Here is a 12,847-nt window from a genome sequence, read left to right as displayed (position 1 = left end):
ATATGTGCATATTGCTTAAATAGGAAAAATTGTTTAAATTTTTTTATAAATAAGGTTAATATGTAACCTACTTTTAAATTATTTTTTACAAAAAAAATTTTAAAAATTTTCCTATTTAAGCAATATGCACATATATATTGGCTACTTAGTAGGGGAGATTATTAACCTTTTTTTTTTTTTTTTTTTTTGAGGCAATCTCTGTCGCCCAGGCTGAAGTGCAGTGGCGCAATCTCAGCTCACCGCAACCTCTGCCTCCCAGGTTCAAGCATTCTTGTGCCTCAGCCACCCGAATAGCTGGGATTACAGGCGCACACCAACACGCCCAGCTAATTTTTGTATTTTTAGTAATGATGGGGTTTCACCATGTTGCCCAGGCTGGTCTGAAACTCCTGGGCTCAAGTGATCTGCCTGCCTCGGTCTCCCAAAGTGCTAGGATTACAGGCGTGAGCCACCGTGCCCGGCTAACCTTCAATTGACTTCTTTTAATGAGCATGAATTGTTACTTTTGAAAATAAGAGCAAAAAGAAAAAAAACAAGTATAAATAGCTTAGCAGTCCTGTCTGGATCACCCTGACTAAATTATCCCCTCTGAAAGAAAGTGGCCTTCTATGAGTCACAAGAGAATCTGAGATCACATGTTAAGATGAACCAGAGAAGGACCAGGGAGTTGGAAAAGATAAGGGAAGTGAGAGAATCTGCCATAACCAGTAAAGAATATGTAAATAGAAAACAAGGATCTGACCAATACAGAAACAGGGATGTGTTCAGAGCTTTACAGTTTCCGAAAATGCTCTCACATACATAATCTCATCTAATTCTCCCAGTAAGGTTAGGAGGGGCAGATGTGATTATCCTTCTTTCTCATATGAGGACAATAAGGCTCAGAGACCTTACATGTGATCTGGCCCAAGTCATACAACTTAAAAGTGACACTTTAACCCTCCAAGTTTAGGAAATAACTAGAGAAGCTAACAGATAGAAGCAGAAGAGGAAGTAGCAATAGTCTTAGCAACAAATACAGAGGGTCCCATATCTGGCTATGGAAAGCACACTTTGCTTCCCACTATGGGACAAGTGATGGTGGTTCTGCTGTTATAAAACAGAAGCTAAAGAGGAGCTGAATGCTTACCTAAGGGAATAAATTTTTTTAAACAGTGGGAAAGACATCTTCCTTTCAGGCATGTTTAGGCTTTACAAATATATCAGATAAAGGACTTATACACAGAATATATAAAGAACTTTCAAAACTCAACAATAAGAAAAGAGTTTATAAAATAAGCAAAAGATTTGGATTGATACATTATACCCTTAACCAAAGAAGATACACGGATGGCAAATAGGCACATGAAATGATGTTCAACATCACTAGTCATTAAAGAAATCCAAATTAAAGCATGAGACACCACTATGCACCTGTTAGAACAGCCAAAATTAAAAAGACTGATCAGGCTGGGTGCTGTGGCTCACACCTGTAATCCCAACACTTTGGGAAGCTGAGGCAGGAGGATTGCTTGAACCCTGAAGTTCAAGACCAGCCTGGGTAACATAGTGAGACCCTGTCTCCCCAAAAAGTTTAAAAATTAGCTGGGTGTGCTGGCACTTGCCTATAGTCCCAGATACTCCAGAGACTGAGGTGGGAGAACTGCTTGAGTCCAGGATGTTGAGGCTGCAGTGAGCCATGATCATGCCACTGCACTCCAGCCTGGGTGACAGAGCAAAACCCTGTCTCAATCAATAAAATAAAATAAAGACTGATTACACCAAGTTCTGGGAATGATGGGGAGGACTAGAACTCTCATATGCTATTGGTTGGGAATGTAAAGTAGTACAGCCACTTTGGAAAACACTAAAGTGTCAAGAGAGGTTTTTAAAAATTTATTTAATAACATTTTCTTCATATAATGAATTAGGATAAAACAAGATGAAGCATGTAATAAGTTTAAAACAATGCCTTGCACAAATAACTCCTCAGTGTGTTAGCTATTATTCTTACTTCTCCACTATTGTATGAGAAAGATGAAGGGCAGGGACAGGGTGGAAAAAGAGAGATAAAGGAAGCGGAATAAGTGAGGAGAAGTGGAGGGAGAAAGATCAGGGGTCTCCTTACTCTCTTTGTGTCCTCTGAAGCATTTGCAAATCCCGCCTCTGGTCCACTAGTTGATGCAGGATGGCTTTCCTCTTGTGGTTAGCAGCTGCCTCCAGCTGGTGTTTCATGTAATTTTGTTCTCGCTTTTGCTTTTCCACCATCAGTTCACCCTCATTCTTACCAAAGATGGGCTCGGAGGAGTCTGGCTCAAAGGGGGGCAGCCGGGAGGGTTTGTTCTTTATCTTAAACAGAGATACACATAATGCAGGTTATCATTCTACCAGGGAATAAGCTTTATGCACAACCCTGTAATGTGGTAAAATACCAGTATCTTACAGGAAGGAATGCGGGGCACAAAAACTACCAAATGCATAACACATAAAAATATTTGTAACAACTTACACATATTTTAGGATGTTATTGACGCATTGCATAATTTTAAAAACAATAATATTTGTCTGTCCCCTTACCTGTGCATCCAAAGCTCTCTTGTAACACTGTGTTTCTTCCATCTTATCTTTTAAAAATTTCGCTCTTTGCGCAGCAAGTCTGGCAGTTAAGAACAAGAGAAGATGGACCACAGTTTTGCAGTCTTTAGTAATATGGATTAACATCATCGAAACATGTTTAATAAGTATTAAATAGGAACAAGAGTCTGGTAAATAAAAATTGATGTTTTATTCTGGTAGCTTTCATTTTAAGAAAGAAAAGAGTAATTCAAATCCATAGGCGGCCAGGCACAGTGGCTCATGTGTGTAATCCCAGCACTTTGGGAAGCTGAAGTGGGCAGATCACTTGAGGTCAGGAGTCCGAGACCAACCTGGCCAACATGGTGAAACCCTATCTCTACTAAAAATACAAGAATTAGCCGGGGGTGGTGGTGGGTGCCTGTAATCCCAGCTACTCTGGAGGCTGAGGCAGGAGAATTGCATGAACCTGGGAGGTGGAGGTTGCAGTAAGCCAAAATCACACCACTGCACTCCAGCCTGGGCAACAGAGTGAGACTCCATCTAAAAAAAAAAAAAAAATTCCATACGCTAGTGAACAATGTGCTGAACACAGGACAAACAGGACAGGTATAGGCAGGTGACCGACCATATTGTCCAAATGCCTTACTACTAAAACAGCAGACACATCACCACCACTCCACCTCTTCCCACACCCACCAGTTCTTTTAAAAATCTACATAAGAAAGCAGGAAGTGACTATTCATTCTATAAACTGATTTATTTTGAAATCTCTTAAGTTACCTATCCTATTAAAAATTATGGTTCTATTATATGTAACTTCTAAAGAACCCATATATGATCTTTCAAGTGAGTATAATGGAACATATACATTTTATAGAAATAGATTTTTTTCATCACAGAAACTTGCTTCTTATTTGTTTTAGGAGTTTCTGTTCACACTATAATGGCCTCCATAGTTGCTCTCCCAATCTCAGCAGCAAAAATGTGGGCCCCCTTAGGCATATGTATGTAAGCAGAGGGAAAGCCGCTCTACATGGATTTTTAGTCTCTGGTTGCAGTCCTTCCTATGTTCCCTGTACATTCCTGCCCTCAGGTTCCATGGGACACCCCTACATAATTATAATAAAACCTCAGCTTTGCCGTGAGGTCATTTGAACATCTAATAGCTAAGAACAGCTGCTCAAGACAAGTCCCTTTCTTCATCTACTAGTATTGGCGATTGCAAAAACAATACAAGATGATGCTCTATATTATAGTAATTACAGATTGACCATCACTACTATAATGACAACTATGACAGCTTTTTCATTTTTGTAATAAAAAATTGTGGTACTGATACAGAAGGGAAGTGCCGGGAAGGGAAGAGCATGGTCCCTTTAAAAGATATGGAAGTGGGGAAAGGGCATGGTCCCTGGCTAGGGCTCCACCCTAGGAACATGGTCCCTGGCTAGGGTTCCATCTGTGCCCACAGACCTAGATGAGGACAGGCATTTTTTTTTCCTGCCTAAATGTTGCATTTCTCAAGACCACCCTGGCCTGCCACACCCCCATCCTGTACCTATAAAAATCCCCCGAGACCCTAGCAGGCAGGCACACAGCGGCTGGACGTCGAGAGAAACACATCAGCAGAGGAACACACAAGTGGCTGGATGCTGAGAGGATGTCCAGAGCACACCAGCAGGCCATCAACCAGCGGAATGACGTGGAGTTTGGCTGGGGTGGTTGGAGGGGAACCCGGACCGCATAGCAGCCTGACTCCAGGGGAAAACCATCTCCTTTCTGGCTCATCCATCTGTTGAAAGCTACTTCCACTCAATAAAACCTTGCACTCATTCTCCAAGCCCACATGTGATTCAATTCTTCTGGTACACCAAGGCAAGAACCCTCGGATACAGAAAACCCTCTCTCCTTGTGATAAGACGGGTCTATTGCGCTAACACAAGCCACCTACAGATGGCTAAACTAAAAGAGCACTCTGTAACGCATGCCCACTGGGGCTTCAGGAGCTGTAAACATTCACCCCTAGATACTGCCGTGTGGCCAGAGCCCCACAGCCTGCCCATCTGTATGCTCTCGTAGAGGTTTGAGCAGCAGGGCACTGAAGAAGCAAGCCACACCCCCACTGCATGCCCTACGAGGGGGACGAGGGAACTTTTCCCATTTCAGTACTGGCTGCTAACTGGGTTAGTTTGCTCAGTTGGTTACAGTGTGCTAATGAAACTACCAATGCTGATTCAATCCTACATGAAAAGTAACTTCACATGAAAATTCCAAATCCATTTGTCAGAGCGTGTGTAGCTGGACTCACTCCTCTGTGAGTTGCACTTGTTCCAGGCGGTCCATCAACTCTCTGTATTGTCTTTGCTTTATTTCGTTTTCCTGTCTGTTATCCATTTGTTTCAGGAGACTCCGGGAATATTCCTCTTGCTTAAGAGCATTAAGCGCAGGGCTGAGTGGCCGTTTGTCAAATAGGAAGGATTTCTAGAATGAAAGAGAAGCAATTCATTTATGCTAGAGTACCGAAAAACAAGGTTAATAATTCAGAAGACTAAAATAAATCAGAAAGTATTTCTTAATTTATAATATTTGCCCAGCCCTCAACACACAGACCAGCTGGTGTTGAGGTAACCCATAGAATCATATGAGTGTGTTCAAGGATGAAGCTGAGCTGAGCTGACTGTGTTACCAAAACACCAGGGGTTTGGTCTAGGTGCTCACAGCACAGAAAGCCAATCACTGAGACAATGATTATTGCCAAGGAAGAAGGCTTTAATTGGGTGCTGTAGCCAAGGAGATGAGAGATCAGTCTCAAATCCATCTCCTCGACCAACTAAAAGTAGGGGTTTATATAGCAGGGAAGAATTGAAACTATGTATGGGAAAACCAGAATTCGGGAGGGATAAGGAAGCAATCATGGTCAATGGAGGGGCCTGGCTCATTGTCTGAATGCAATCATCTGGTGAGTTTCAATTCTTTGACACTTTTTGGAAGGCCTAGTGGTTCTTTTCTGAGGAAGAAACTCAGATAAAACAATGTTAAGTTTCAAGCTTTAAGACCAAAAGGGTCAATTTCTATGTTTATTTAAAACAAAAACAAAAACAAAAAAAAACCTGTCTGCGGGACTATTGGGTCAGTTTCAACTGGAATCCCATTGCTGAGACAGAGATGAAAAAGGACTCCTGGAGTAGGTTGTGAGTTAGCATTTACAACATCCAGATGGAAGGAAGAAGGAATTCTGAGTGCATGCGAAATCATGCAAGGACAGAGAGGAGCTGAAAAGAGGGCAAACTGAATACCTACTGTGGGCCTGGCCATTCTAGACCCTGGTGATCCAACAGTGAGCAACAACAGAGATCTTCACACTCATCAAGCCTGCATGCTGATGCAGGAGACAGACAATGAGCAAGAAACGGTACATCAGGTCATTTAAGATAGTGCTAAGTGCTAGGAAGCCCTTATGATAGCAAGTGGCTGAGTGGGAAAAGAGCTAAACTGGTTGGTTATTAGGGAAGGCTTTTCCATGGAGAAAATGAATCACCTTCACTGTAAATATCAGGGAGACCCGTGTTCCATACAGAAGGAACATTAAGTGCAAAGACACTAGATGGAAACAAGCTAGGCATGTTCAATGAGCAGAAAAAAAGTCTCTGTGGCTGAGGCATAGTGACCAAGGGAAAGGAGAAGGCATAGTGACCAAGAGGAAGGCAGGAGTCAAAGCGTGTAGAATTTGATAGTTGAAGGTGAGAAGTCTAAATTTCATTTTAACTCAATGGGAGGCCAGTGGAGGTTTTAAATGGGAGAATAGTATGTTTTGGTTAACAATATTATAATATCACTTTGGCTGGTGTGTGGAGAATAAATTATAGGAGAGCAAGAATGCAAGCAGTGAATCTAAGGGAAGTATTGGAGAAGTTGAGCATAACAATGTGGCTTGGCAACACTTTCAATGTGGCAACATTAAAGATGAGACATTTGGACAGATATTGGATACATTTTGGAGGTAAAGGCAACTGGACTTGCAAATGATCAGAAGTCAGGAACAGAGAAAGGAATACTGTGATCATGACTAGATACAGGTTTGTGCAAAAATGGCTGGTTGGTGATGCCACTTACTAACATGAGAAGACAGAAAGGAACAGGTTAAGGAGGGAATCAAAAGTTCTGTTTAGGTCTTTTTAAATTTAAGATGTGTATAGATATATCAAAGAAGAGATACACAGCAGTAATAAATATAATCTGGAGCTTATATATAAAGAGAGAGAAAGATCATGCCTAAATTTCAGAAGCCCCATGCTCGCTCGCTCTCTCCTTCCTTCCCTGTTTCCCTGCCTGGAATGCTCTTCCTCCCTTGATTTCTTTACCTAACTCTTGTATGTCAGAAAGTCTTTCCAGATCTCTGGTCTAGGTTAATGAATCTCTTTTGCTCATATAGTGCCCTTTTTCAGAGATTTATCATCGCATTTATTATACCACACAGTTGTCTCTTTAAGTGTCTGTCTCTCCCACTAGAGACCTCTTCAGAAGAGGGAACCTTGTATTCCTAGACACCAGCACAGTGGCTGGCCTGGAGGAATTCAATAAATGTTTGATGATGAATAAATACATTATATTTTATTAGATTTATGTCCGGAGTGTCGACTACCTAGATGGTGGTATATAAAGAGGAAGATTCAGGCAGAAATAAAGGTAGGCACATGATGATTGAAAACATTAAAACAAGCAGTGAAGCAGTTGGCTCACCACCATCTGAATCTGAGTTTCTCAAACATTAATGCAAATACAAATCACCTGGGGATGTTATTCCACCACAGATGCCCATTCAGGGAGTCTGGGGTGGGGCCCTAGATTCAGCATTTCCAGCAAGCTCCCAGGCAATGCTGATACTGCTGGTTCTCTTAGGTCCTTGGGCTGGACTTTAGTAGTATACTGCTCCCTCCTCTCCACCCATCCCACGTCCTGGTTGAGAATTACCATAATTAACAAGACCTGCAGTGACTAGTAGGAACGGTACAGTGAATGTGAGTGGTGTGGCTATAGACACTGGACAACACCTGCCCTAGAAGAAAGCTTCAAACTGCACCACCCACTTTTCAACTCCGCTGCTTAAAAAAAATGGCACAACTGGCTGGGCATGGTGGCTCACACTTGTAATCCCAGCACCTTGGGAGGCCAAGACGGGCGGATCATGAGACCAGGAGTTCAAGACCAGCCTGGCCAACATGGCGAAACCCTGTCTCTACTAAAAATACAAAAATAGCGGGGCATGGTGGCGGGTGCCTGTAATCCCAGCTACTCAGGAGGCTGAGGCAGGAGAATGACTTGAACCCGGGAGGCAGAGTTGCAGTGAGCTGAGACCACACCATTGCACTGCAGCCTGGGTGACGGAGCAAGACTCCGTCTCAAAAAATAAAAATAAAAAATAAGGCACAACCTGCAACACAGGGAGTGGATCCAAAGGCTCACAGATGGGCCAGGTGTTAGCAACAGAAATTTTTAAAAGACTTACATAAAATTCCGGTTTCTCATTCTTGTGGTTTCTTATAGCTTCAGCAACTCCAAGATTATAGGCAGCATTTTTCTGATTCTGTTCTCTAGTAGCCAGACTTTTCATCTATTGTTAAAAAAAAAAAAAGTTTATTTTTAAATTTTAAATTACATATTGAAGTGGAGCCCCCAAAAATTTTAATTCTATTACATTAAAATAATCCAGCCATGGTAGAAACCTGCCTTTTGGAGGCAGTGGTACTTTCTGATATCTCTATAGATTTATAAAAGTAGATTGGGAAAGGTATTTTATTTCCTTTTCTTGGCCTTTAGGTACCACCACTAGAGGGATCTAAGGAATGGAAGAATTCATCACAAATGCAGGAAAGGGCAGGCAGCAGGGTCAATTATTAGACACCACATAAATCTGGATACAGCAAGTGTAAAAGTGCCATTCTGTCTTTGCTTGAAATAGGACATGAATCTGAAGGGTAAAAGCCTTCACCAGAGTTATATTTTATCAGAAATAAAGAAACATAAATCCAATAATTCCACCTTTAAAATTCAGACCTTAGGTTAAAGAAAATCAGTGATATGTGCAAACATTCGACTGCATGGAATTCATCCCAGTGTTGTTTATTATTAGTGAAAACTTCAACGCAAGTTTTAGTCTAACAGTAAATACGTGATTAGATATCCCACAGTACAGACATATGATGGAACATTTTTAAATTACATTATAGGCTGGGCTCAGTGGGTCATGCCTGTAATCCCAGCACTTTGGGAGGCAGAGGCGGGAGTTGGAGCCTCTGGATGCTTGAGCCCAGGAGTTGGAGACCACCCTGGGCAACATGGTGAAACCCCGTCTCTACAAAAAATACATAAATTAGCCAGGTGTAGTGACGTGTGCCTGTAGTCCCAGCTAATCTGGAGGCTGAGGTCGAAGGATCATCTGAGCCCAAGTAGGTCAAGGCTGCAGTGAGCAGAGGTTGTGCCACTGCATTCCAACCTGGGTGACAGAGTGAGACCCTGTGCCAATAAAAAATAATAATAAATTACATTATATAATCATGTTCTACTGCCCCATATTAAAGACTAATCGAGGTGTTGGACTACCTGGTGTCTGAAGAGAGCCTCCTGATCCTTCAACATCTGATACTGCTGTATGAGTCTCTCATCTTCTATCTCTCTCCTCCTTTCCTCACTGTAGTACAACGGGGAATTTCGTTGTGCTCGTTGCAAACATACATAGCACATTTCCTACAATCCCAAATTTCAGGACAAATAAATTTTTACATTTTACCTTTTTGCTTTCGCATTCCCTTCACAAGCTCTCCAAAGGCTAGGTATATCAAGAAACCTATTATTAATGGATATATTAGTGACAGCAAAATGAGATTTGCAGAGTGGACCCCAGAAATACTCTAAAGGATCTTCTGAACTCCCACTTCATCAGAAGTATTTATAGCAGCTGAAACTTAGACAGGGATTTCTCAACTCTTTTTTTGTTTACCAGTACATCTTGACTAGTAGATAGATTTATCACAGTCTAGTTTTGAGCCTGAGTACTTGAGTACTTGAGCCATACTCATATAATTAAGGAAGAGAGATTCCCAGAACTCTCTTTGAGAAACAAAAATCAGTATAAGATTCTGATGGGGCTTATTTGTTTGGAAACACTGTACCTGTCCTGCCTTATTATGATCCTGGCAAGCTGGAGATGTTTGGGGCTTCATCTCACTGTCGTGTTTCAAACAACTTGGAGATAATAAGCTATAAAAACAATGCAACATTAATTAATGTTTAATACAATCTGACCTCAAGGGCAATACTAATTTTAGAGGCAAGTATAAGATGAAGAAAAATATTTCAGTGGTTTACTTCAAAACAGCTATATGTATAGAGGTTAAGAATATGTACCACAGAATCTGAATTTGTGTCAGATAAAGGTGGGTTTGAATCCCAGCTTTCTTGCTTACAAGATGACTGACATCAGACCAGCTGTGTAATCTTGCAAAGTCCCAGTTACCAATCGTGTGAAATGGGGATGAAATGTATTCATTCCACAGAAATGTATTGAGTGCTTACCATGTACACTGTTCTAAGCACAGGAGAAGCAATGAAGAACAAAATACACACATACAAAAGTCCCTGCCCTCATGGAATTAACATTCTGATGGGGATAGACAGCCCAGTGACAAGATAAATAAGTGCACTCTATAGTATGTTCCATGATGATAAATGCCTTGCAATGCTGGAGGAATGGAGTGTTAAACTGTAAAGAGAATGGCCAGGGAAGTTCTTACCAAGGAAGTGACATAGGAGTAAATACCTGATGGAAGTAAGAGAACAACAGTGTAGATATCTGATGGAAAAGACATTCCAAGCAAACAAACCAGTGCAGTCCTTCAGGTGGAAGGTGCCTGTGGTCAGTGTGGTGGAGGGAGATGAATTAGGGGTGAGTATTAATATTAATACTAGTATTAATTCATTAGAAAATAGGACTGATAATATCACCTAAAAAGCAGCTCGAAGAATGAAAATATTTATTTTTTAATTTTATTTATGTTATTTTATTTTTTGAGACAGAGTCTCGCTCTGTCACCCAGGCTGGAGTGCAATGGCGCAATCTCAGCTCACTGCAACCTCTGCCTCCCAAGTTCAAGTGATTCTCCTGCCTCAGCCTCCTGAGTAGCTGGGATTACAGGTGCACACCACCACGCTGGGCTAATTTTTGTATTTTTAGTAGAGACGGGGTTTCACCATATTGGTCAGGCTGGTCTCGGCCTCCTGACCTAGTGGTCTGCCCACCTCGGCCTCCCAAAGTGCTGGGATTACAGGCATGAGCCACCGCGCCAGGCCAAGAATGAAAATATTTAAAAGTAGAGAAATAGAGAACAGATTCAGAAGCTCAAACATGCATTTAATAGAAGTGCTGAATTTTTAGAATAAAGGAAATGGCAAAGAACAATATTCTAGAAAATAACAGATAAGAATTTTCCAGAAAATCATGACCCCTAAGAATAGTCATGCAGAACATCAAGAAATAAGAAAGATTCTTAAAAGCTACAAGAAAGAATGACAACCAGATTGATTCGGACGTTGCATCAGGACAACTGTCAGGAGAAAATGGAGCAATATCATTAAAATGCTGAAGGAAAATAACTATGAACCAAGAATCAGCACTCAAGAGCGACAACACAGTAAGAATCATTTTAAGCAATACAAAGAATAAGTGTACTGAAAAGACAGGGAACCATTACAGGATATACTTTAGCAAGAAGAAAAATAAACCTAGGAGGAAGGACAGGGATATAAGAAACAGGCCAGGCGTGGTGGCCCACGCCTGTAATACCAGCACTTTGGGAGGCCGAGGCAGGTGGATAACTTGAGGTCAGGAGCTCGAGACCAGCCTGGCCAACATGGTGAAACCCTGTCTCTGCTAAAAATACAAAAATTAGCCAGGTATGATGGTGTGCGCCTGTAATCCCAACTACTCAGGAGGCTGAGGCAGGAGAATTGGTTGAGCGTGGGAGGCGGAGGTTGCCGTGAGCCAAGATCACACCACTGCGCTCCAGCCTGGGCAAAAAAAAAAAAAGGAAAAAGAAGAAATGATGGTGACCAAAGAAATTGGTAAAACATGTTGACAAATCCAAATTAATCATTGACCATAAAATAATACAAAATGTTTTAACACTTAAAACCAAATTGGGACAAAAGTTCTAGACAAAAAAAATACAGGTTTGGAAGGGGATACAGTTTGAAGGAAATTGGAAGCATACTGAAGAAACATGGTCAAAGGAAATTCAAAGCATACTAAAGAAATGAGATCAGTCCAACAGAAAAGGGGTAATAATGAAGTTAAATGCACAGTAAATAGAAAATACAAAATAAGACAGTAAAGATAGGTTCAAATATACCAATAATTACAACTGAAATTAAGGTCTAGATTGAGTTTTAAAACATCCAAATATAAGCTATTTAGTAGAGACACACATGAAATAATAAAACACACACAAAAATTCTTAAAATGGCATTAAAAGGCTATTCCAGGTAAATACTAATCAGATGTTGCACTGTTAAATTACATAGTACAGAAATGAAGGCAAAAGATTTTAGTAGAGATGAAGGAAAATATTTCATAATGATATAAGGAACTATCTACCAAAAAAAATCCTAGACGTGTAGAATTTAATATTGCTTAAGAAGCAAAAATTGATGTAATTACTGAAAAATATACCATCATGGTGAAAGATTTTTAATATCTCTCTCAAAGAAAAAAATAGTGAGGATTTAAAAGCTTTTAACAACTTATTTTAACAAGGTTTAGCTAATATCTAAATATCTAGAAATTTACATCTAAGGAATAGTAGTATACAGTGTCTTCAAGTATACATAAAACAATTACTGTAAAAGTACTCAAGCTAGAAAAGAAGGTTCAGCAAATTACAAAGTACCAAATAACTAACATTAAATGAACCACAGCATAAAATGAGAAAGCGCCCCACTATAAACCTGTATTCATTTGGAAAAAGTAATAAAATGTGTCTTCTGAATAACCAATGAATTAGGTATTGTATAAGTCTACACTCCCTTACTGCAATTCCAAAATGCAAATGCTCAACTCTGACCACACTGGTCATGTTTTCTAATTTCTTATACCTTGTTCATACTCTCCATTCTTTTAATTTATGTAAAGATTTTAAACAACTTATTCTATATTCTATATTTTATAATGTTCAGGATCCACAATCCTTGAGAGCTCAATTCTTCCATCTTTTGTTTCTGATGGCTCTCATTATGTGGC

The 12,847-nt window shown here is 40.4% G+C and overlaps 1 protein-coding gene across 3 annotated transcripts in view; it reads right to left on the bottom strand.

Annotated features, from left to right (window-relative positions):
• CCDC81 (coiled-coil domain containing 81) overlaps positions 1 to 12,847 on the bottom strand; it is a 60,409-nt gene that overhangs the window by 5,683 nt on the left and 41,879 nt on the right. For all 3 annotated transcript variants that reach the window (XM_003832979.5, XM_055093834.2, XM_063608753.1), the window contains 6 exons: positions 9,726 to 9,813; positions 9,157 to 9,300; positions 8,063 to 8,167; positions 4,865 to 5,037; positions 2,557 to 2,635; positions 2,108 to 2,328 (listed from right to left, as the gene is read on the bottom strand). In XM_003832979.5, the coding sequence (XP_003833027.4) occupies positions 2,108 to 2,328; positions 2,557 to 2,635; positions 4,865 to 5,037; positions 8,063 to 8,167; positions 9,157 to 9,300; positions 9,726 to 9,813 (810 nt within the window). The remainder of the gene's footprint in view (positions 1 to 2,107; positions 2,329 to 2,556; positions 2,636 to 4,864; positions 5,038 to 8,062; positions 8,168 to 9,156; positions 9,301 to 9,725; positions 9,814 to 12,847) is intronic.

Source organism: Pan paniscus, chromosome 9, assembly GCF_029289425.2.
Source record: "Pan paniscus chromosome 9, NHGRI_mPanPan1-v2.0_pri, whole genome shotgun sequence".
NCBI lineage: Eukaryota > Metazoa > Chordata > Mammalia > Primates > Hominidae > Pan > Pan paniscus.
The sequence above is the reverse complement of the archived record's forward strand: the minus strand, read 5'-3'. Positions and strand labels throughout refer to the sequence as shown.